At 42.6% G+C, this 25,075-nt stretch overlaps 1 protein-coding gene and 2 long non-coding RNA genes across 11 annotated transcripts in view; 2 read left to right on the top strand and 1 right to left on the bottom strand.

Annotated features, from left to right (window-relative positions):
* Window positions 1-25,075, bottom strand: part of LOC126922840 (uncharacterized) — a 177,417-nt gene that overhangs the window by 13,650 nt on the left and 138,692 nt on the right. The gene's annotated exons all lie outside the window — the stretch shown is intronic.
* The window catches only part of LOC126922544 (uncharacterized), a 66,799-nt gene that overhangs the window by 34,944 nt on the left and 6,780 nt on the right, over window positions 1-25,075 (top strand). For 8 of the 9 annotated variants that reach the window (XM_050735294.1, XM_050735285.1, XM_050735239.1 and 5 more), the window contains one exon: window positions 6,659-9,709. The exons of the other annotated variant lie outside the window; for it this stretch is intronic. In XM_050735294.1, coding sequence (XP_050591251.1) covers window positions 6,659-6,877 — 219 coding nt within the window. In that variant the 3' untranslated portion in view covers window positions 6,878-9,709. Of the gene's footprint in view, window positions 1-6,658; window positions 9,710-25,075 lie in introns of those variants that run through there. 9 annotated transcript variants of the gene reach the window in all.
* Window positions 18,573-23,368, top strand: LOC126922823 (uncharacterized). Its single transcript, XR_007712948.1, has 2 exons — window positions 18,573-22,770; window positions 23,146-23,368. It is a non-coding gene; the product is annotated as an uncharacterized LOC126922823 (long non-coding RNA).

Below are 25,075 nucleotides of genomic sequence, written 5' to 3'. Positions count from 1 at the left end.
ATACGGAAAATGACGCGTGCCGCTTGGGAAATATCGGTCGTGTTATTGCGGGAATATTTCACGCATACGCTGATACGCGTATTTTCTGATTGGCAGATTGAAAGTTACGATCGAGAGGAAACGCGATCGATGTTTCGTGAAAAATTACTATCGTGTGGGAGATCGGCATAAAAAGTTAGCGTCCAGGTTCGACGCGTTCATCGGAGCCTGACATGCCCCTCTACGAAAATTACCCAATTAAAAAATACCGATTTTGATTAATTGTTTACAGAATGATGATATCGTTAACAGATGCAAGACATTTTTTCAGTAGCGATGATTCGGTTTAAAGTAGTGAGAAAAATCATCAAAGTTAAGCGTAAGTGAGATCCGTTATAATGAGACGTGATAAAGTGCAGGCGTACCGAGCCAAAATTCAAAGTCGATTTTCTCGAAAACAAAGCCTCAAACGAAAAATTTTTATTCTATATTTTCGACTTCTTTTTTCGCGTAGAATCACCCCCTTTCCGCTTGTACCACCAATTACCAACCACCCTGAATAACATGTAACAGCATTTGTAAATAAATAATTCCTCGTTGTAAAACTTAAATGTAGTATTTGAATGCGTATTTAGGCCCAGGCAAATTTTTGAACCCAGCTCCGCAAAGGGTCACGCCGGCCCTGCTAGCGTCATTCGACTGTTGTCCATTCCGCGAGTAAAAGTTGAAACGGAATTGTAAATTGGCGAAGGTGGCGATGAAACGTGAAAACGAGACGAGGCAGACAGGTGCGATAAATCGAAGGGAAGAAGTTGCGCGCGATAGGAGGAGAGCGTGACGGGAAGAGCGAGTCGCGGGTCCGGATTAAGATGTCTCCTGGGCATCCGACGTGGTGGACACCGAGAAAGAGACGCCAAAGCGGTCTTAAATGGATTTGAATGTAGACATCGATTGAAGCTGTCGGACGCGTGGATGGGTTTGACAAACACCGGTGGAGTTGGCGAGCAGCGTCTTAAAGCAAATCGGGTTAGCTTTGATTCCGCTTAAACGCCACCGACCACTTCTTTTTACAAGCTAGACCCGCACGAGTACCCACTTATTCTAGCCGATTTAACGAGCTTCTATCGATTGATTTTAAGCGGCGATCGGATCGCTTCTTGACTAACACTCGACGTGACCGGATCCTAGGTACTTAGAATGGATTTAAGCGCGCCAGTGTCCGTTCACGTGAAGCTCCAGCAGCGGAAAGGAAATGAAATTTATGGGGAACTGCGCGGAGCACGGCGATTCTGCTAAATTATCGCCCAAGTCGGTCGCCATTGAATTATACGTACAAGCGTTCGCTCGCAACCTGCGGCCAATGGGTCTTTTACACGTACGCGTATCTATTTCCCGATATAGCTTCCGCAGAAGTTAAAAGAATACCAAGAGGAGATACTCGATAATTCATGAACGTGTAATTAATATTTAGCCTGTTAACCCATTTGCATTATGGCTCCACCTCAGAGGACTGGTCCCTATCACCGCGCGCGGTTGGTTGTAGGTGCAGTAAATGACATCCGAATTCTTCATGGACTTATCGAAAATTTACTGTTCAAATCAATTGGTAGACAGTGTTATTTCGCAAACATCGCATCTTACATTCTTTATAACAGAGGAAGAAAGAAAAAATTATTTATTTAAAGAAAAAGAAGAAATAAGAAATTAGATCATATTATTGGAAATGGAATTCTTTAAATGGTCAATACAATAAACTGATGTAGGCGAGATGGTGACAAACGGGTCAAACGTGAACTCTCACGTCTGAGGAATACTTAGCGACTGAAATAAAAAGCAGTCGCAGCGTGCGGGTTAATCCGCGCTTGGAAGCAAATGGATTAATTGCTGCTGCGAAAGTACTGTAATCGAGATTGTGCAAGTAATAGCAGTGCATTGCTCGCGTCGATGTTCTTTGTTTTCTGAGTAAATGAGACGCGACGATGCAGAGCATGACGTTCGACAATTAACCAACTAATTGATCGCTGGTGATTACGCGCGTTCTGTTACTGGAACAGTCCGTTTGATTAGCCGTTGCGTCGGCCGCAAGCTGTGAAAACACTTGGCATTTGCCGGTGGCGTTCGACTCTCATAAGAATACCATCGATTCGTTAAACGTGCAAATAAAATTAGATTTATGGCAATATCGAGCAAACTACCAAGCGACAGAGTTGGCCTGCACGTGACACGCGAAACACACACGTACGTGTTTATGCAGATTTTTCTGTAGAACGCGGTTCGCGGACAGCAGCTAGTTGGCAAAGTCTTAAGTTTAGGGCGAGCCGCGAGAGTGGCGGAACCGTAGCCGGAACCTTGGCAGGTTAATCCAATTACTCGCTATCCTCGTTCGTCTATTCCTCGGCCTTAACCTCCTGCGGAGTTTAGATCGTGCGCCATCAGCGTCGCCGGTGTTTCCAGACGTCGAACGAGCTTGCCAAATCACTGCTCGACCCAAACTCCAACCCTCGTACACGTTATAACCTACCACGTGTTGCTGCCGTGTTCGCGTGCACACAGGCTCTCGTGCACGCGTTTCCACGCGTTCTGTTATTATCGGTTTTTTCTCCTTCCAATTATGGTTGCTCGTGAAATAAAATACTCTATCGACGTCGACGTGAACGTCACTGCGACCAGCCGGCTCGATTCCTAAGCAGCTCTCGACACGAACGCGTCTCGTTACTACGCGTCGCGTTGTCTCGTCCCGCTTCCTGTCGTATCGATGCTTCGCCTCGAGTTCGTTCTATTCGCGTCGAACACTTCGAGTGTCTTGATCCTCAGCGAGTCGTTGTTCCTAGTCCGCTTTGCAGATGTAATATTTCTTCTCTGTTTTACGTCGCTCTTTCGCGAGAGAAACGATCGAACAAGTGGAATAAACTCTATCAGATCGCATTTAGAGAAACGATCGAGCGTAGTAGGAAGACGGAAGATGAAATTTGCCGATGGCAAATGGAAGAACGTCGATCATTTCCTATATTCATATACCTCGTCGGTAGGACATTGATTGTGGCTTTGAGACGCGAGAGATGGACGCGTGAAAATATTCTTCTTGAAAGCCAATATAAAGGACCTGTTTGCATGGACTGGCTGCGGCCGAGTATTTCAATTTTCGTTTTGGATACTTTCCAAAACAGCAACGCGGATCTAGTTGCTCCTGGTCAAAAGAGAACGCGAATTAAATACCGTTTTCGTTCGTTTCGGATGCTTTTTCACGAGACAGAGGAACGAGCGTAATAAAACGATCATCGCGCAAACTGTAACGTGGATTACATACTGCGATCATTCGTCGTTTGCTTCGACGCTTAACACTTTAATTACCACGGCGTAATCACACGTTTCGCCGAGGACACCACGGGAGTATTTTTATTATTCAAAGCATATAATGGCAAAATAATAATAAATTGATGATGTAAGACAACATTCTTCCCCAATGGACCGTTTATCTTATTGGTGGTCACGGGTGACCACCGTGGTGCCTTCGTAACAGTTGATAGCGACATATTATAACAAGGCTTCGTCTATTTCAACAAACCATTCGCATTGGTTATTTCGTCGTAAGCAAAACGTGCGGAATATATTGTTGAAACGTGTAGAAGATATTAGTAAACAGTATTATGATTATTTTCATGATTTCGACGATACATTCGGCTGAAATGGTAGAAGTCCGGAAAATAAATGATGTTTCTGATAAAGCAATGGTAGTGGTAAATTACAACAGAGGAAAATGTGCTGCAGATTTATCAGATCGAATGATAGTATATTCTACACCACAGAGAAGAACCCTCGAGGGATGTATAAAATTAGCTTTAGAGTTATTGTTAAATACATCAATTTCAAACGCGATGATACTCTATAAACAAGCAAGAAAAACAAAAATCGAGCTATCAGATTTTAGAATGGCACTCGCAACGCACCTTACACAGTGCCATTCACCAAAGCCGTCAAATATATTTATTCGATAAAGATTGCGACACGAAATGCAGAAGAAAGAAGGGCAAGCGTACGTGGCACGAAAATTTTGCAGAGAGTGGTATAAAAAAAATGTTAAACAGTTAGGATGAAAAATTACTAAGAACCGGACGAAAAAGGTGACCACCCATCGTCCAGATTGTATCGATGAGCCACGTTTATGTTTAAAGTGTTTTAACACAGTGCACCGTTAGATGCAACATTTGTTCTCATTCTTTTTATTAATGTTCTAATAAAAACGTTTAATTGTTCAACGGGACACTTTTTATGTCAAAGTATCTTCTATTTATCGGTTATATTCAAAATGCCCTAACTGTCAATTTTCATTCAATTTTTACAATTGTAAGAAGTTCAAGTGCTCCGGTCGCCAATGACCACCGTAGCGTCACAGGAGAAACCGTGGCGGGTCATATACGACTCACGTGGCAGTCAAAGTGTTAACCGTTTGAGTCCCAGGTGTCATCGAAAAACAGGATTGAAAGAGCGCGATAGCGCTTGTCTTGATCGATTTCGAAGAGAGACAAGCAGCAAAATAGCGCTCGTCATATTTGTTACTTTATGAAATACTTCTATATTATTATATATGCGTACTATTACTTTATAAATAATTCATGTTTTGTTCAATAGAAATTATTGAGAAGATAACATTGAAATACAAAATACCGTCAGTCATCCGTAGCGTTCAAACGCACTGGCGCTTTCCCACACAAAATCCAAACAACGCGATCGGACTGATTGCGACTCAGACGGTTAGAATCGTTCGTCGCCGACGAAATTCTGGCACCGCCGATGCATTTTCGTCAGACGATGCTCGGTACATCATGTTCCTTGTAATTTTACAAATTCGTCTGCAGATTTCCCAGCAATTTGTCTACGTATCTCATCGTTTTACTCCTCAAGTCGAAAACGACGATCTTTGTAAACTTCTTACGATTTTGTAAACGATCTTTACGATTGTAAATTTCTTACGATTTCCGGGAAGACAGTCATCGAACCGAGCCATCAGAGGTCGCTGTTCAAAGGCACGCGGATTGAAGTGGAAAGGGTCCTCGTAAGGTCGGACGTGAACCAACGTACACGGCGGGAACAAGCGCCTTGGCCGACGAAGACAAACCGAATACCTCGCCAGCGACAAAATCCCCTAAAAGTCGATAAAGTCGGGCAACCGATAAGATGGCTTTTATCGGTGATATAGCAGTAAGAGATTGCTGGTTGGAGACGCGTATGTAGAGCGTTCCGCTTAGGTCGACGCGTGTCACGTTCTTTTGACCGGCACAACGGGCGCGCGCCGTCGCACCGGTGATCGGTTGGAATTCAGAGAAAATGACGCGCGTTGAAACGTTGCCAAATGGAATTCGCTGGCGGGACAAACTCGCGAACGACACTCTTGCCAAATTCGACCGCAACGCGCCACATATAGCCGATACTCTTATAAATCGGCCAATCGAGTTTCCTGTCTGTTTCTTCCGCTTCGCTTTTTTGCCCGCTACTCCAACGACTTTCGCAACTGCAGCTATCCTTTACCTAACTAAAACTTTCATCGTCGTGGGAAAATGCGTTCCCTCGTGCATGGTCGATGGTCGCGAGTCGCTTTGTTGCTCTAAGTCGAGTCGTTTTGTTACTCGGGGTCGAGTCGCCTTGTCTCCAGAGAGCAGAACGTTCCGGATTTCGCGAACCTTTGATGGCTCCCAAGGAAGCGACTGCGAGGCGAGATCGAACCAATTTTCCTTACTTTCTCGCTTGTCCGGCGGATTAGATCGCGATCCGACATCCCACGCTACTTTCATTTTCCCTGATCGGCTGGTCGTTGCGTAGGAGAACATTGGTCGATGATCGAGCGAAGTTTCGCCAAGTAGCGATACGTTCGAATTTCTCTTTCCTTCGCATTGCTCGCTGTCTCGTCATCGTGGAAACATTGAACTCGCGACAGCCTAGATCTTGCTACATCTGTTACCAGATCCTGTCGTCTTGGACGAACGACTTGGCTTTGTTATATTTTTAATTTGTCTGGCGTCGCTTCGCAAACAATTTCTCTTCTAACAATTTCAATTTGATTCTCGAGACAGCTATGCTATTACTGTACTAATACTACCTACTGTTACGTAGATTTGTTGCGGAAAATGCACATAGCTTTGATTTATTAGCCATTGACATGGCGGAGTGTCCGGAATCCGCAAGTTGCAAGTTCAAAGTCTGATCGGATCTGAGCGATGGACACGGAACGCGCATGATCAACGTGTCCCATCTAACCGTGAATCGTATAATAGGATCGTTGGCTGTAAATTATAGTAATTCCCTATCTACTCTACGATAGATAGGCTCGTGCTCGAGCCTCGTGAAGTTTAATCCCTCTTTCGGCCCGGCTTGTTCTAATCCGTTTAATCTCGCGCACCGACTGTGTTGACGTTAACGAAGCAATAATGTGACGATTATGCAAATAGGGCTAGCCTTTCGTGCCTTGTTCACTTCGTTTCGTGTAATTATTTTACGTTTCGCGTTTACGTAACAATCTCGGACTCGCCCAGTGCTGGGATATGGTTTCCTCCACTTTCCAGCAACGGCAATGGCAATAGCAATAGCAGTCCTTCGAATCGATCGTTGAACTTTTCTTTCACACTTTTTCTTTTGAATTTCGTTTACGAGAAACGAAGAGCAAATTAGGAAAATTTATCGGTAGATTGAGATCAACGTCCGACGAGGCTGTCGTGTAAAAGTGACGGGATTCGATCATGGCGCAACGAACCGGCATTGCCGTTTCATTGTCCTCGTTACAAACGTCGTCGCAACAACTACTCGGGGCTTGTTTACTACTGTTAACTGGATTTCGCCTTTGCGGACTACATGCGACATGCAGATGCATCGTGACGCAGCACCGGCTGAGGCTGTTCACAGCTAACGCGGAAACCTTTCACGTTTGTGCCACTTTACTCGGTTGGTTTTCCTTTAACACCGAACGGCGGGTAGATCTCCCTTTTTGACCTTAGCAATGAGTTTTCTTTTCTTTTTTTGGTTTTTTATTTATTATCACATATTGTTTACCTGGAATTGTTAACAATTAATTACGCCACTTTTTCTGTTTTTATAAAGTACAGTATATAATAAAATACACCGATCGAGTGGTCATCGAACGGCCAGATCTCCCTTTTTGACCTTAGCAATGAGTTTTCTTTTTTTTTGTTTTTTTATTTGTTATTATATATTGTTTACCTGGAATTGTTGACAATTAATTACGCCACTTTTTCTGTTTTTATGAAGTACGCTATATGATAAAATACACCAATCGAGTGGTGTAAAAATTAATTCAAAAGTTACACCATCAGTTATGACTAATTAAATGCATTTTGAATTTTTAATATTACGTTCAAACCGTGTTATTTATCTTTAGTCATCTTTGATGTTTCGTGTCAACAACGTGTGAAATCGTTAAACAAAATCGTCACCGCGGAATATAATTGACCATTTAAATAATTTTTAAATTTCTTTGTTCTTCAAGTAGTGAGTGTACAGCGTATAGGTTCGCTAAACAATATGTGATATAATAAAATACAGCAATTGAGTGGTGTAGAAATTAATTCAAAAGTTACAACATCAGTTACGACTAATTAAATGCATTTTCAATTTCTAATATTACGTTCAAACCGCGTTATTTATCTTTAGTCATCTTTGATGTTTTTAATTTTACCTATACTTCTTATACCTTTAATGTATATCCTCAATTTGATGTTTCGTGTAAACAGCATGTGATAAAATAAAATACACCAATTGAGTGGTGTAAAAACTAATTCAAAAGTTACACCGTCAGTTACGACTAAGTAAATCATCTTGAATGTTCAATATCACGTTCAAGTCGTGCTGTTTATCTTTAGTTGTCTTTGATGTTTTTAATTTTACCTATACTTTTTATACTTTTAATGTATGCCTTCAATTGGATGTTTCGTATAAACAACGCGAGAAATCGTTAAACAAAATCATCGCCGCGAAATATAATTGACCACTTAAATAATTTTTTAACTTCTTTCTTCTTCAAGTAGCGAATAGAATAATAACGAGAGAATAGAATTTGATGAAAGAAAAAATTCGAAATTAAGAGAAGAGGTGCATATTATCGTCGAATATAAATATTGTTTTAGATTGCAAGGTCTAGAAATAAAAGAGCTATAAGTAGATTTCTATTGCTATTTCTTGTAGCCTTCAGCCACAGCTACAAGGTTAACATTTTTGATAACATCCTTTGCTATAAATATATGAAATGCTCCCTATCATAACTTCTTCCTATTGTACTGTAACGCTATAAGATTGAGGATCTGGGTCAGCATACATTATACCTATACTTATTTCGATATATTTTCCTATTACAAATTCATCCACTCGTTCCTCTATCAGTCATCCTCAACAGTTAAGACACGTTCTGAGATTTCTTGCGAAATTGCAACAATTATTAAACGCGCGTTAAATCGATCGAAATTACGTGTTACGTTTTCACGAAGAATATTTTATTCTTACAAGTACGTTGCCGCGTTTCTTTGCCGCGCAGGCTGCATCGATCTCGTTAAAATTCGCGAGCCATTGAGTTATAGACGTATTAATTACGTTAGACGAAGGGTGTCAGGGAAACCGAGTCTCCAGACTGAATCTGCTTTCTCGCGATTCCTCTCTTTTTTCCCTTTCGATCGACATGCGCATCGGATATTCTTCGAGGAATTCAGCCAGGACGATCGGCGCTGCTTTGATCCTCTCTAACATAGGCATTTTCAAGATCGCAGTTGAACATCTAAAATAAGACGTGTCTTGGACGATACCGGCAACAACCATGCTGCCCCTTAAGATAGCTTCCGTGGTAACGGCCTCAGTCGCATCGTTCCGTATAAATAGCTCGGTTCGTCATTTATAATAGCGTATTGCAGAAAGTGGGATCTTTTTTTATCTTTACAGCATTCCAGCTTTCTCTATGCGACTCGAAGATTCGATTAAAGATACCCGGTCGAGTAAAGAAGCTCGTGCACGGAATAAAGTTAGTCGATGGAACTTTCAGCTTTCGAACTTTTTTCATGATCCTATCTTCGTGTTTGATTTTCGCGTTCCCGTCAACTTCCAACTGTCATTTCACAACGACAGCGAAAAGAATTCTCAGGCTGCAAAGTTTCAGGCTGATTCGTGTATCTGTAATATGTATATAATAATAATAACAATAATAATAATAATAATAATATATAATATATTGCAGTATTGTGGACGAGGGGCCAGGGAGGGGGTGTCTTGCGAATTATAAACAAGCGGTTGCTGAGCATGTGCGTTGTGGGGCTAAGACGAAAGACAAGGAACATTGCTAAGGGACATAAACGAATCAACTGTCATTGCGAGTTGAGACGTCAGAGAGTGCGAATTGCGTTGTCGAGAGAGCGTTGGGTGCGTGGTGACGAGAGTTGCGAATTAACTATCTAGTTGTCTTAATTATAATACGTTATTGTGATTAGTTCACGTTAAACAACCGTCGTTTCCTGTTTCATCAACATCTGTTTAATCCATTTATTGCAAATAAACTAATTGTAGTAAACATCCTACAATATGTATATATATATATACATTATACGAGCTGTAGATGGTCTATATATGTATTGTTATTGTATGTGATATATATATATTTGTAAATATGGTGATAGGCTGGTTGCGGTGGAGATTCTACAATATATTTATGTGTATTATACGAGCTATAGATGGTCTATATATGTGTATTATTATTATATATAATATATATATATATTTGCAAATATAATAATAAACTAATTGTAGTAAAGATCCTACAATATATATATATATATATCACGCAATGCGTCTGACGAGCTATTGATGGCCCATATATATATCACAGATGTATATATATGCGTTTGACGAGCTACAGATGGTCCATATATATATATATATATTGTAGGATCTTTACTACAATTAGTTTATTGTTATTTATAATTATATATATTATATATGGTGGATGGTATATATATGTATATATATTGAAGGATTTTTACTACAATTGGTTTATTATTATATTTACAAATATATATATATATATATGTTATATGTAATAACAATGTTTATATAGACCATCTATAGCTCGTATAATGTATGTATATATATTGTGAAATCTTTACTACAATTAGTTTATTGATATTTATAATTATATATATTATATATGGGGGATGGTATATATACGTATATATATTGTAGGATCTTTACTACAATTAGATTATTATTATTCATAGTTATATATATATATTATATATGGGGATAGGTATAATATATATATATTATACGAGCTATATAGTACGTATTATATGAGTATGTATTATACGAGTATTATACGTATAATATATATACATTATACGAGCTATAGATGGTCGTAGAGGCGACGACGACATTGATCCGAGCGTACTTAATCTTGGAAATATCATTGCGGAAATTGGCATCGAGCTTGTCGGACCCGATAATTGCATGAATACCTGCTTCCGACGCCTGGCTACGAGTATCGACTAGTTCGTTGTATTTCGTGTGACTGGGAACTGGCGTTTTAGCAAAAATCGTTCGTCTAACGATGACACCATAATAGCCACCTCTGGAGTATAGATATCGCAGATACGATACTTTCATTCAGCATTGCAGGCTGAATGGAGGGAGCGTTAATTGACCAGTCGATCTTTATTCTTGCGCGCACAATCGCCACATTGCGAGCTTTACGGCCAGTTACTTGGTCGAACGGTTCTAAGGGCAAATTGCGAAGGGAAATCAGTTCGAAGCTTGTGCTCGTATCGCCGGTCGGAAACAACGTGCAAAGGCAAAACCAGATAACTTTTCTCGCCGAGTGTACGCATGAACGACCTGGCAAAGTATTGAAATTCTAACGAACAACCGTGGCTGTTGATTACGAGTTTCAGTTACTATGGATTCAGTTCACGAACTCGTATTTTCCTTCGAACGTGCAAGTACCAGAAATCCATCGACGAAAAGTTCGAATCGCTGAAACTATCGAATTAAAAGTTGAATGGAAGATGCGTTTAGAGTAAAAGATACGCACGGTTACTTAATACATTTTGTACTCGTTAGCGATCTGCAATCGAAGAAAGGTCCTTAGCTTGAAAATTATCGGGGTAATTTATAGCGTGCTCTTTTGTACATCAGAGGAGACATTTATTGGGCAGTGAACTGTTTCGGTTTGGTAGCGATGCCGGTAAAGAAATGCAAAGAACAAAGCTAGCGACGGGATAAAAGGTGCAAGAGTGTGAACTAGAATCCCAAAGGGCTACCTAAATTTAACTCATTGCCGTCCACAATCGAAGGTCATTTAAATCAGGGCTGAATAGATTAAGCTCGCCGTGTCCCAGAAACATCGCCACGCTCCTGACCTTCTCCTCAAGCGACGGCATGATTTTTCATCGTAATCGTTTCCTGCAACTATGCTTCGTTAAATCTTCCAACTTCGTGTCTCTGTCTGAAATTCTAAACGTCAAATTCTGTCAACCAGTAAATTGCTCTTGACATTCCTGTTCCGTTCAATTACAAATGTCAAACGATACTTCCTCATGCACACTTTAATTTATCTTTTAATGCGATTAAATAGTCGTACGAAAATGTTCAATGCCAACGCACTGAAATATCTAGGAGAATTCAAACGAAAGTTTCTGGTACGCCACGCTGTCTTCGAAACCTTTTGGTGTTTCCTTATTCGTTTCACAAAATGCTGATACTGTTGCCGGGCGAGAAACCAAACTGCATGCTCCGCGTCGAAGGGATTACGTTCATTCATGATTTTCACGATGAATCGATGGAACGTGCGCTCCAGACGCTAGGGTTCAAGTGTAGAGAAATGAGAGCGCGCGCACGCTCGCCCCTCTATGATTCTATGCGGACTTTGGCCAACGCGTCACAGAATTTCTCCTCAAAATTATCTCGTCTTCTCGAACGAACCACTCTTCGTCTCTCGTTCTGTAATATACGCACAATTACGCTGTTTGATTAGAAACGCGATTATCGTTAGTTCTATGTTTCTCAATGTAGAAGATATCGGATATTGTACATGTTATATCTACATGGTATTAGACGTTTTGGCAAAAATTGAAAGGCAAGATGCGGAAACGATGCTAATAACGCAAGAGGATAATGATAAGTAAGAAGAATAGTAATATGTAATTTATGGGGGGAAATAAATATAAAGAAAGAATCGCCGATAATTATCTACATCATTTGCAGTATTATTCGCGACACGACAGCGAAAACAAGTATCCCTTATCGGTGTGGATCGGTGAACGCGAGCAAGTGTTTAGCTTGAGAGGTATAATGTATCTCAATAACGAGGATCGTGAGGAGACAAGCATCGTATTAAGCAGCCGCAGTAGTATGAGTCCGTTTAAAGCGCGACGCGTCGTGCTTAAGGATACACGTGTATCGGGTCGGCGTGGCTCATACGAGTGGAGCCATCTACTGGTCTCGATAGGAAACTTTCGCAATGCATTCGGTAAACTAATCTCCACGGCTGTCTATAATTCTGTATTATCCGCATACGGGAGCGTGACTGCCTCTTTTGTGCATTCCTCTTTCCTGATAACTTTCCGCCTTTTTTTTTTAATACGCAATAAACGAAAATCAACTCTAGATCCGTTTATAATTGCTGTCTGTACACGACGTTTCAAACAAAAAGCAGCGAGACATATCGACGTTATTCGATCGGACGATCGGCGTGCGAACAGGCTTTGTTTTTTAATCGCAACGCGGACAGTAACGTTAGAACAGATCGATAATCGATTACTTATTTATGAATTTTTGGGGATCTTACCGACGAGATCGGCGCTAAGTTATTTTTGAGATTTCAGTTAGTTCGCGACTACGGGCGACGCTGGTTATTTTTATTACGCGCGACTGTTACGGAGGTATTTGTTGACACTAAAGGAGAAGCGCTTTTTAAAGCCGCGTGAAACGCGAGCGGTCATTGGTATGCGATCTAAAGGCTCTTTTCCGTGCCCGCTTTGAAAGCGATGCTCGTCGATATCGACACGCACCGATGAATCTATGCTCTCTTATGAAAGTTATAAACTAAAAAGTATCATCGGTGATCTAAAAAAGGGCGGGAAAACGAGGAGAGAAAATAGAGGATATGGTCGACAATTGAATCGGAGATAAATTTCTCCGATAACGAGGTAAATCTGCTTACATACGTTTTTCAGATTAACGACGTAGAAAAAATTATTTTTAGAAACGTTGCCTCGACTCCGAAGAGATGCAGCCGATTCTACTTTAAAACGTATTCGAAGTCGCGTCATACAACTTTTTTTAAGCTAACGACAAGAATAAATCATTTTAAGAAGAAGCTCTCCCTAATTTCAGTAGAAGATTACGCGGTAATAACAGCGGTGTTTGAACGGTGTGGAAGCAAGAGCCGGCACTCGACTTTCACAATTTCGAAAGGTGACGCGTATAGCCGGTCGAAAGGTCTGTGATTACTTTCCGACGTAACCATCGTTTCGCTGCCTTTAATTGGCACCGCTACACATACACACACGTGCTTTCCTTTCTTGAAATTAGACCGGGATGCGAGTGGCAATTGTCATGCCAGAGAGAGCCCAATTACCGGCGGACAAAGACGTAAAGGCCTTTAAAAAGAACATAGACAATTTGCGCCGGAAATGGGTTACTTTTTTCCGCTCGACCGTACGCTCTTTCATTATTTCCGTGGAATCGAGATCGTACGAATCGTCGGGTATCGATCAGGCTATTAACGGCAACGACGAGCCAATCGCGTGGAATATTCAGGAAATTGTATCGTTTCTTAATCTTCCATCGAGGCGATAAGCATTTCGCTAACGAACGCTTCGTTTCCTCTCGATTATTTAAACGCAACCGTCCAACTTTTGTCAGCGCGAACGTTTAATTACCGACAGTTCAGAGAAATCCTCGGCCTTTCCTACCGATTGCCGCGCGTTCAAGCAAGAAGTACGAATTAATTAGTAGGTTTTTTGGTCGGGAGACGTCGCTTGTCCTTCGAAACCGATCGTCGATAACCGTCATCTGGTGGGAAACGAGCGTATCGAAACGAGCTCGTATAACTTGCGAGCGAAAAAGTTGAAGGGTTCTCGGCTTTCGTTCTTGTTGGATCTGGAAACGTAGTTAGGAGTCGACTCGTGGCACACGAACAGATTTTCGATGACGTTCGAACGTGCGCTCGCGCTCGCGCTGCCACGACGGTCGCACACACGCGGCCGGAAACTCTCCGCGACGCGCGAGGAGTAACCCCGATTCTCGGAGGAAAGAAGGTCGCCACGGAAAGTTCGCAAACTTCTCATCTCGGACGTTTATACCGGCTAGAAAGGACGGGACAAAAATAGCCTCGTCTTTTAAGGTCGCGATGAACGCCCTCGCCGGCTTAAATTCCCTTCGCCGGAAGTTTCTAAGCGACGAGAAACCGACGAGATCATCGATCTTCTCCGAGAGAGTAAGTGGAGGGAAGGGAGGAGAAGGAAATGAGGAGAGAGAAGCAGATACGCCAGACATTATCGTTCGAGCGGAAGGTTCGAGAGAACAAGTAATTTTAGTGGGCGTCTTTCATATGAGACGATAATAATTCACTTGGATCAGTTTTTCGGCCTACATGGTCGCCCCCGTTCAGGATATTAGGCCCAAGATGAGATTAACGGAATTAAAAGCTCGCGAGCTTCGCGAAGATTTACTGGGTGTTTATCGTCTCGCTGGAAACGTGCTGTCCCGAGAGAGCCAAGGAAATTCGTTAGCAAGTTTCGTCGAAAATTACTCGGTTGCACCCGTTACATGGTACATTGCGTTCCTGAGAATTACGAGCCTGCAATTAGTAACGCGGTTGAAGCAGAATCTTCGTGTAAATCTCGTGCTGGTTGAAGAATTTATATAGTCGGTAAGCGAGGCAGCGGCCGGCTTCGAAATATTCAGGTGAAAGATTCCAGAGCCGGTAAATTAATGTCGAACGCGCGAATCGTCTCTCTCGTCTTGTGTGTCAAAGGCTAACTAAATATAGTTGGAAATTTGAAATCGTTCGGCGCTCAGGGGCGAGCCTGCTTCAACGTTAACGTCGCGCCGAGCCCTGTGAAATTTATATTTATCCGTTATCGTTACACGCTCTGTTCGTTTCTATCCCTTTGACTTCGACTTACGGCCCGACCGACAGATTACGACGAGGCGCGTGTGTACGCGGTAAACGTAAAGTGGAAGTAATTCACTGCTATTTCATGACTGTGAATCGGCGGCCTTTCTCTCGTTAGGCGTTTAATTCGTGTCATTAAACGCTTCTAACCACAATTTGGACGACCGATTTCGTATATCGTCTACAATAATAGATAGATCAATTTGCGTTCCGCTACGGAGCATAAAGAAACTCCAGCAAAGAAACACGTATTACGTTCCACTATCCCCTTGAAGTTTATTCGACAAAATTTCATGGATCTTCTTTCGCGGAATCAGATTTCCATCTTGGTATCACCTCGTTCCACCGAAATTACTAAAAATTAATGACAAGGGCTGGGGCACGTTCGTAATTGCAATAGGATGAATGAAAGGGAAAGGTAGCGACGACCGCGGCGAGGAAACGGCAGATCGATAAAAAGGATCGGTCTTATCAGCGAACGAACTCGTGACTCGGTTGTCAAGAGTTCTCGACAGATGGCGGGGTTCGTAGCGGCGTAGATGCATCGGGTGCACGTGCATCCGTTCCTCCCTCTTTCGTCCTGTACCGCCCCGCTGCTGGGGGATCTACCAACGAATCCCACCAACGACGTCCCACCGGTGACGTCAAGACGCATTGCGACATATCCCTCTGCCCCGCTTTCCTGCTTGGCCTGTACTCGCCTCGCACTCGCCTCGCCTCGCTTTGCTTCTTGCGCGTATCCCCGGTAAACAGTCGGTACGCTCTTTTTTCTCTTCTCTTTCGAGTGGTCGAGCACCCCTCGTCCACCACCGACTGCGTGGTTACCGCGGAATCGATGGATTCGCTTTTACGCCTCTCGCGTCTCTAAAAAGCTGCTCGGAAAGATCGAGAATTCGATGTGCTTTAGGAAAGATCGTCGGTGATTTATTCCATTGGAAATATAGTTTCGTCCCGAAATGCAAACGGCACGAAATGGAACACGATAGTACAGATTTGATTTAGATTCGAAACAATTTGGAGAAGGGCGACGCGTTTCTAAGTAATGTAACGTAACTCGCGACTACGTGAATTGAACGCGGTTTCATTCTTAGATGAAAAACCACGAGGAAGAGGATTCGCGGAAGAAAGCGGGTAATGCCTGGTCTGAGACCGCTTTACGAATAGACGCTTGACAACGAGCGAGTTTTCCGTTCTGACGTTTCCACTTGCTGTTATTACGGTTTGCCTACCAACGCTCCGTTGAATGTGTTCTCGCTTTAATATCCCTTTCCTTTCTAGCGTGGCGAGGCAGAGTGCACCGGCGCGAGTGCACGTGCACCAGCGCGCTCGTGTCCTAGGGACGCCCCTTTCAAGAGTGCGACGACACTAAACCGCGTTCACTCGGTCTCATGAATTTTGACTAACAATAATGGAAATCGCCGTAGAAAGACCATTGAAATTCCAATGCCAAACGATCTCCCGAAAAAGACGCCTGCTGAGGCGAGAAATATCAAAATAAAGGATAGCTGTCGGTAAATAGAGAATAAAATCTGCACGAGCGAATAAAACACTCGTACAAGAACGATAAATTCGCAGACAGACTGGAAAGTGGGTATTACCAACTGTTCTTTCAGTGCAGTTATCGGAAGAGCCCGTTTCATCTAGCTGCCGATAAGTAAACGAATTCAGACAGGAATTCTGTAGGAACCAATTGTAAAATCGTCCGATAGTACTGGTCTCGGAAAGAATCGGTTTTCTCGGTAGGTAAAGTCTTACTCGTTGATCGGGTCAACGCGTCATAACGAAGAGAACATAAAGAATGGTATCAAGTAGCTATCGACTTGCAAGGATTTGTTTCGTCCTCGGCGTCGTTCTAACACTGCGATTATGTCCGATTACGTAACAAGAGCTTAAAAGGTATTTCGTCAGATTCAAAGTACTCTTTTCTCCACCCAATCTTTTAACTCCACTGCTGTCGAGAAAATTACCTAATGAATACTTTATAACCATCAACAGTAGCGTCTTACGCTTCGCGCTGCAGTTAGATGGTCTTTCGCCGATCTCCAGCTTCTCTTTCTACGAGTCTGCGATTATTAGCCTGTCACCCAGCGTTGGCCGACCTCTTCCGGCAGAGAACACCGACGTGACTTTTCACGTGGCACTTTCAATGTTCGGGGCAAGCGATTCGCGGCGTGGTCGTCGTGTCAATGACACGACTAATTAAATGTACACATACGTACTACATATTCGCTGAAACGAAGGCGCTAGTATCGGTCGAGCGAATGGCTGACGTTTTATACGTCGCATCGCCGACGATACAGCGGCATTCTTCGCGGGTTGCAGATGTTTTTAAAACAAACGAAAAGTTTCGAGGCAATGGCAGCGATTTTCGCAGTGCGGCCTGGCCGCGTGATCGATCGTGCAACGACTGCATCCAGTTAACGTCATTGCGCGCACCTGACGAAATTTCGGTCCCCCACAGTTGGAAGAAAGGTTCAGCTAGCTATCCGGCGGATCGCTGGCAATCGTCGTTCAGCAACAGGAATCGCGTGGCTTCGGAACGGCCAACACGCAGCCAGCAACGCGTCCCTGTGTCAGAGAATGGGAATTACCTTGGAATTTGGCACGTGGAGAATGCGCAGAATGGAACGTCCACCAGACTCGGTCTCCGACTGCGTATCTCTCTGCCGCGGAGCTAATTAGGCTGCCGCCATGCTCGATTATCGCGTCGAATGTTACCTGACCCCCGCTCTGTTAATAGTACCGTCTATCGGGAAACTTTGATCACTGTTAACGGGTATCGTTATTATTTATTATTATTAAATTTATTTATTTATTTATATACTTATTCATTACATGTATATACGTTTATAACAGGCGTTGCAAGGTTGCAGAATTTTGAAGGTTATGTTACGAGCGAAACAAAGCGAAGTAGGAATACGTCGTTAAATAGAGAAATATGTTACGTTCTAAATAATTTGACGTTACATATCGTCGACACCGAACTTCTAAAATTATGAAAAGATGCAGGAACGCGATGAACGCGATCCGATAATGCGTTAACACGTGTACGTACCCTGATAATGGGGTTGCTGTTTCTGATATCGTACGCGAAGAAAGCAACCCGGAAAACCACAGCATTACGTAAAGACCGCGAACACGCGCTAAAATTTATAAGCTGGCCAAGCTGAGTGCGATCGACGAAATTATTATTTTAAACAAGATAAAAATGTCGGCAATCTGTCTCCTGTTTTCCAGCGATAATCATGTTCAATCTACGTAGTACGGGATCGTAATTATGATCGCGAATATGCATAAGACAAATAAGAGAACGAAAGGCAAACGCGAAAAGATTTACGCTACGTTTTTTCGGCAGCATTGATCTACTTGCATCGACTATATATGACACTGGTATATTTCGAATGGGATAAAACTAAAGAATCGTAGAGGGTTCTAAAGTTCCTTAGAAATTTAATTTTTTACGTCTTCTGCCCATCCATATTCATGTACCTTCTCGTGTTTTATCTTACGAAATCTATCCTTTGTCTTTAGTCGTTTATTTTTTCAGACGTTGAACCCTCTGCCTCATTTCCGCTGGAAAGTAATCTTCGATCAAAGCCAGAGCAAAACACGGCTTCCACGTTGTTCTCTTAACCGTAGACCAGCAGGCGAGAGAACGGTTGTTTTTAAATTAGCCGTAGGTAGAATCGTATGTTTGCGTACGCTTAATCACTAGCACGTCACTCTGTGATAGCGGGTTATTTTATGCAGCGGGTCGTTGCACGGAACGCAGCTTCATAAATTCAAACGGGAACACGTGGAACGTACGTGATAGATTTACAAATTTGATCGGTCGCTCGTGTAAAAGTACTTTATACCTCTTCCCTTTATGTTTTTTCTCTCGTTACTGGGGAATTTCGGACGCAGACGAGCGTAACGGATTCAATCGCTTCCGTATACCGTAAACGCTTACGCGGATCGCAATTAAACGCGACGTAATTGTTTTTAAAGCTTTCTCGCGGCAGCTTGTAAACTGAAATTCTCTCAAAGCGCTGATTTCACGCTAAACCGATCGAGCGGCTGAACCGAGTTATCAAAATGGAGCGCCATCCTTGTCTAATCCGTTTAGGATTATCAAAGAATGCCACGTTAAATGGGAATAACTTCTCTGCACGTGTATCGAATATCGAAACTTCCACACGATACTACGTTATTATCCTTTGTCCTACCCGCTAACTGCCGATTGCTCGGACCGCAATAAACAAGAAGGTCGGTCACGCGTCGAGTCATTTAGCTGTTTAGTCGTGTGCTCGATCTTGCGCGAAATGTACGTGTCTTATGACACGTATATTTCGGCGCAACGAAAGGAATTGTGAAATAATAAACACCTTTGGACACAACTAATACTTTTAAGATGTCTGGGAAGTAATTATGATCGATTGATCGGTGAACAAACATGATTTATTATTTGAAAGTGGGCAATATATCAGTAAGAATTTGTAAATTAATACTTAGTTTAAATTAATAACGTTTTGAGAAAATTAGTAATCTTCAACTGTGTGATATTTTTCGAAACAATGAAACACAATAGTAAACACAACATCGCTACCATCACTGTCATTATCAGAAGCATCTATCGAATCACTGTCCGCAATAATAACATACTTCGCACTGCTGTCAACAATATTAGATTTTCCTTTCACTTACACGATAGGTATAAGAGTTTTTTTTAATTCTTTTAGGGAATTATATGCCAAACGTGTGAACGTAACGAAGGATTACACGTAACTAAAGTAAGAAAATATTGAGAACCATCGAGCCACGAACCAGGCTCGTATTGTTTACATTCAGTCCGAACGAAATACGAGTCGGGCTCGTGTTTATTGTTTTTCGGCAAAATATCTTACCACGAGTCTCACTCGTTGTTGTAGGACAAAGGATTAAATTCAGGAAATATTTAAATAGAAAAATACGCGTATTTGCCTGTACAAGAGGTCTTTCCATTTTCACGCGATGTATTGCATTTCTTCGAAAGTTAGATTGCAATCGGCATTGCTTAGGTCGTTTTTGAAAAGATCGTAACTGGTAGCGGTTGACTTTACTCGGAGACAGGGAAAACGACTCGAATCAAGAGAGTCCGCGTTTAACAGGTTAACAGGCAGAGAATCTAAACCATTCACCAACGATGCTTATGAATCGCAAAACCTTGAAACGGGGTCGAATCGTGCCCGTTTATCAATGGCGGCCGTGGCTACGCCGCGTCTAGTGTCTACCCTATTTACCACGGGAAATGTAGTTTCTGGCGTTTCGCCCGTAGCCATTCCATCTTGTCGTTGCCAGGCAGAACGCTACCTTCGTTTCCAAAATATACTGGCTCTTACTCTACCCACGCTCTGTCACATATTCAAATATGTCAGGAGCGTAACGATGCCACATCGACACCCCTCTATGCCTCTCCTTTTCCCTACTTCTCACGATAGAAGTCGCAGGAAAAATCTCGATGAGCCATCACACCTGCGAGTGTCTGGAAATAGACGCGACTGTCTTTCAACGTTCATTCGTTTTCCTTTAATTCGGAACTGCGGCTTTTTAAGCAATCGCCAACCTTTTTTCTTCCACCGATTCAAACCTCTGCACGAGTAATACAGAAATTGGGAAGAAATTGACAAAGTTATCGTCTTTGAGAAAATCGCGCAGAGGTTTTATACGGAGGAGCAATTTTAATCGTCGTTTAATCATCTATCGGAGTTGAAAAATCGGGTCAGAAAAATTCTTCATTCGTCCCGTTAAATCGCTACATGCGACGATTCGTTCATTTTCAAGAAAGCACTTGCTCGTTCAGGCTACTTCCTATCGCTCCGCTAGGCGGCCGAACCTACGTATATGCGGGTAGTATATGCAGGCACTGTAATTTATAGGCCGTCGCCGCGACCTCTACTACGTAGACACCTGGGACGTTAAACTCCTCTGTTCCTCTCGCGGAAGATTAGCAGAGTCCATTAAGATTGTTATCTGGCCATTAAAATCTTAACCGCCGTATAACCTGCAGCCTATATAGTTTACACTGTAACTTGGCGGTACTTGAGAATGTAGGAAAGCAAACGTGCCAATAATATTTCGTAAATTATGAGGCGAATGATAATAGAGCGCAGATGACTGACGTTCGAATCGCTGAAAATTTCATCAATATTTTGCCAACGGTTCGTGCCTCGACGGTCCCGTGAGTTTTACGTCACGAACGATTTGTTCGAAATTGCGAGGATTATTAAACGTAAACGATCAACTCGGTCAAATATTTATTCGTTTGGTAAATATTTCCATATATACGTACGCGCATAAATATGCAGCAGACCGTTTGGAAACAACGTTCCATTAAATCGTGTTGCTTATCTGTTAATTAACATAAAGCGATGGTTGTTGCTGATACGAATGCACGGCGAGTTCGTCACCTGCATTGGTAACTATGCTTAGAATAATAAAACTTTTGCGTGGAAACGAGTGCATCGGAAGGGTCATGGCAATACGAAACAATTAAAGCGTTATTTCGCATAATATTCGTCCAGTATCGTGTCATCGATTAAGAAAGATCGTTATCCAGTTTCGATCGTTATTCGTTTTCCGTTTATCTCTCCCTCGTAAATTAAGTGCGTGGATATCGTTTTAACACGAACGGAAGCACGTTACTTTCACCGAAATCTACATTTTGAACTGTGCGATTTCCCGCGACCGGGCACGCGATATTTTCGAGACTCTGTTGCTCTTTCCCCTCCTTTCAACGTATAGTTGCAGGCGAATAGCAACGGACGTCTTTGGACCTCGGACGATGTGTCGTTCAAACTATCATCCAGTGTCGAACGATTTCTTCGTTTCACTGGACCCTAATGGTTCCTGCCGCGAGCATCGCCTTTCGAACTCGGCTTTGCTCGATTGAAAATGAAAGGTCCTGTGTTTCGTCGACGCGTGCAGTAGTGTCGCCGATTACGAATCGAAAACGAGATATATAAAGGCAGGATGGAAAAATAAGCAAGCGGCGAAGGAAACCCGATCGGCAATGCGCAACAATCGGAATGGAAAAAAAGTCTACTGGAAATTTGTCGTCGTTGAAAATTGGGTGTACAGAATACACTGACTGTAGTCTACAAAGTGTATACTCGTGAATGAAAAAAAAGAACTTGGTGTCGGAAATCGTATGGTCAAAGAGTGAAGGATTAGTGAGTCATTGATGACAATCGTATGGCGAAGAGACCGACGGTAAATCATATTGAAAGTTTGACCCTTGGAAATCATAAAGCTGGTTTCTCGATTTCTCGCTCGGTCGGTCTTAAAGGGTCGTTTTCGGCAAGTAACGAGTACATAAAGTAGAGATGTGTTTCACGAGTCGCGTTTCTATTCTTTCAGCGAATTATCCGAGAATATTTCATGGCGTTCCCGGCCGCTTTGTCTGTGGAATGTCTTTGCGACGACACAGATCTACAAAGGCTTATTTCTTCCCGTCTTACTAGCGCTCCTTGCTCGTTGAATTGTGCACATTTCGTTGAATTTCCGGTGTGTGTAACTAAATGATTAATCACGATGCATGCTGGCATGAGGGGCGCTTTCATCGGCATGAGGATGTTACCGCGACACCGACGGATATCTTCGGAGAATAAGAAAAGGTAACGATCGCCTTTTGTTTCCACAAAGTGTACACTTTGCGATAACGCTTCCTAAGAGTTTGAGAATAATCGTGTGAATTGTCAATCGGTCGAGTTGCCAATATCTTTGATTTCGTAGGAGCAAAGATACGCTAAAATATCATTTAAACGTTTATTCATTACAAGACAGATATTGATGGCTTTCGAAAAGCGAAGAGATTTTAGAAAAGATTCGAATCTCGATTTATACGAGAACCCTTTCCGCTGTTCGATGAAATGGTACTAACTAATATTATTCAAATATCTTTTGTACCGTAAGCAGAGAATTCAAGGACACTTGTTTCCTCCCACTTACATTTTCATTATCAGAATACTTTAAAGTTTGGGTAAATATAGATTATCAGGAAAGACAAGTGGTACGACGATTATTCTTGGGAAGCTGCTGCCATCTAACGCAAGCTCTAGGAAACCGATAAAGGACGCGCCCGACCTTGTCGACACTAATGCAGGTGCCAAATAACAATTGCAGCGTGTTCATTCACCAAGCATTTGGACGATACTTGACGATACTTATTTTTCATTGTAAATTTCAAAGAAAAAATAGAATCGATCGACTTTTCACGACCGACTCGTTAATAACTTATCCTAATTTTTACTTAAAAAATGAGATCGTTGCGTCATCTCGTTTGCAAGAATCGATGTATACGTCGATACAAAGGATCATAGAAAAACGTACGCTCGGATGGGGAAACAAGCTGGAACTGTTGTCCAACTGTGTGCATATATCGCCTCTCGGCAATCGAAACGATAGAATCGCACAGGTCGTATATCCGAGTAGATACACCGTGACAACCGCTATATAGGTTGTTCAACTTGCATACAGACTGAAATTGATTGGATAGTTTGCGGTCAGTTCAAGCTGTGTACGAGTGTACACGAGTGGCGAGGAGGCTCGCCCTTCAAGATGAACAAGGAGAGTTTCTATGCGCTTTGCCGAGAATTTGGCAAACAACTTTTGCGTTCTGGCAGCTCTACTGGACAAGCTCGAGTACATCGTTGCTTTCGTGTAGATCGTTTCGCAAAATTACCTGCGTCAGACACATCGGCGTCACGGTGACCGTTAACATAATCGCTATGCAGTTCTTTTAGACTACTCCACGCGATTCGACCTACGGATATATATCCTTCGGCCGTAAAACAGTTTTACGGGCTACGAGGTAGGCTTTGACATTCGCAAACAATGTTATCTGCCTCTATCGCGGCCCAGCGTTTCGCCCGAAATCTGCTAACTTCGTTCCAAGAATAATGCGAAATGCTTGCAGCCATTCAGTTGAGCATATTTTCTTTGCGTTCGTCGTTCCTTCGCTATTCTTCTTATTATCTTAGCGGTCGAACTAACGCATTGCCGCATGCGATTTCACGGTTTCTACATTACCCCGGTCGGTTCGAACAAAGTCGCGGCCGGCAATTTGATGAATGCCGTTTAAGGAAAAAAAGGGGCAACTGAACTGTGCACTATTGACCCAGGTCGAGAATTGCCTGCAGGTAATCGCATATTTCCCCCCTAGTGCACCGCTGGAACGAACATACCCGTGCATTTACTCTCCCTACGCATGCCACGTACATATTTATCCTTTTGCTGCTTATTATATTAATCGCTGCTATGAAAATATCTTCGACAATCGTTCGAGGCGCGTTGCTTTAATCAGCATACGCCAGCTTAGGTTACCCGATTTTCTCGTAAAAGGAATCATTTAACAATCGCGCGATAACCTTCGGGAATTGAACGCACGATCTATCGCAATAATCGAACCAAAGATATATTTTCATTGCTTACTGTCGGTAACTGGTTATTCGAACGAGTTCCTTTGTAGTAATACGTTTTGATAGGCGATCTTGAATACCAAACGGCATGTTTGTACATTAGAAACGCGACTAAGCTATAGAACTGAAACGGCTTGTGGGCCGACTAGCAACCCGTCCAATAGGTCGTCGTACGCGAAACTGTGCACGATTTGTCAACCGTTTCGTGTCGCCTTGTTAGCACGTGTTCCACATGGCACGAGGTCGGCCAACATTTTGCTTTTTGTTCACTCGCCTCCATTGACGATTATGAAACCGTAAATGCCACTGCGACCAGAGAAATTGGAACGTATGAAGCCGAGCTATTTCCACGTTTATAGTCGGGGAAGAATTACACGCCAACGTGTGGTGAACTCGACGCAAATAGAACGAAACGAATATCTTCTTAAACGCTATCGTGGGGTATAGTGGCGATCGAAGAAGCAAAAGCGATATGTCGGTAAACGAGGGATATACCGAATAT

Source organism: Bombus affinis, chromosome 1 (assembly GCF_024516045.1).
Source record: "Bombus affinis isolate iyBomAffi1 chromosome 1, iyBomAffi1.2, whole genome shotgun sequence".
In the NCBI taxonomy this organism is placed as follows: domain Eukaryota; kingdom Metazoa; phylum Arthropoda; class Insecta; order Hymenoptera; family Apidae; genus Bombus; species Bombus affinis.
The sequence above is the reverse complement of the archived record's forward strand: the minus strand, read 5'-3'. Positions and strand labels throughout refer to the sequence as shown.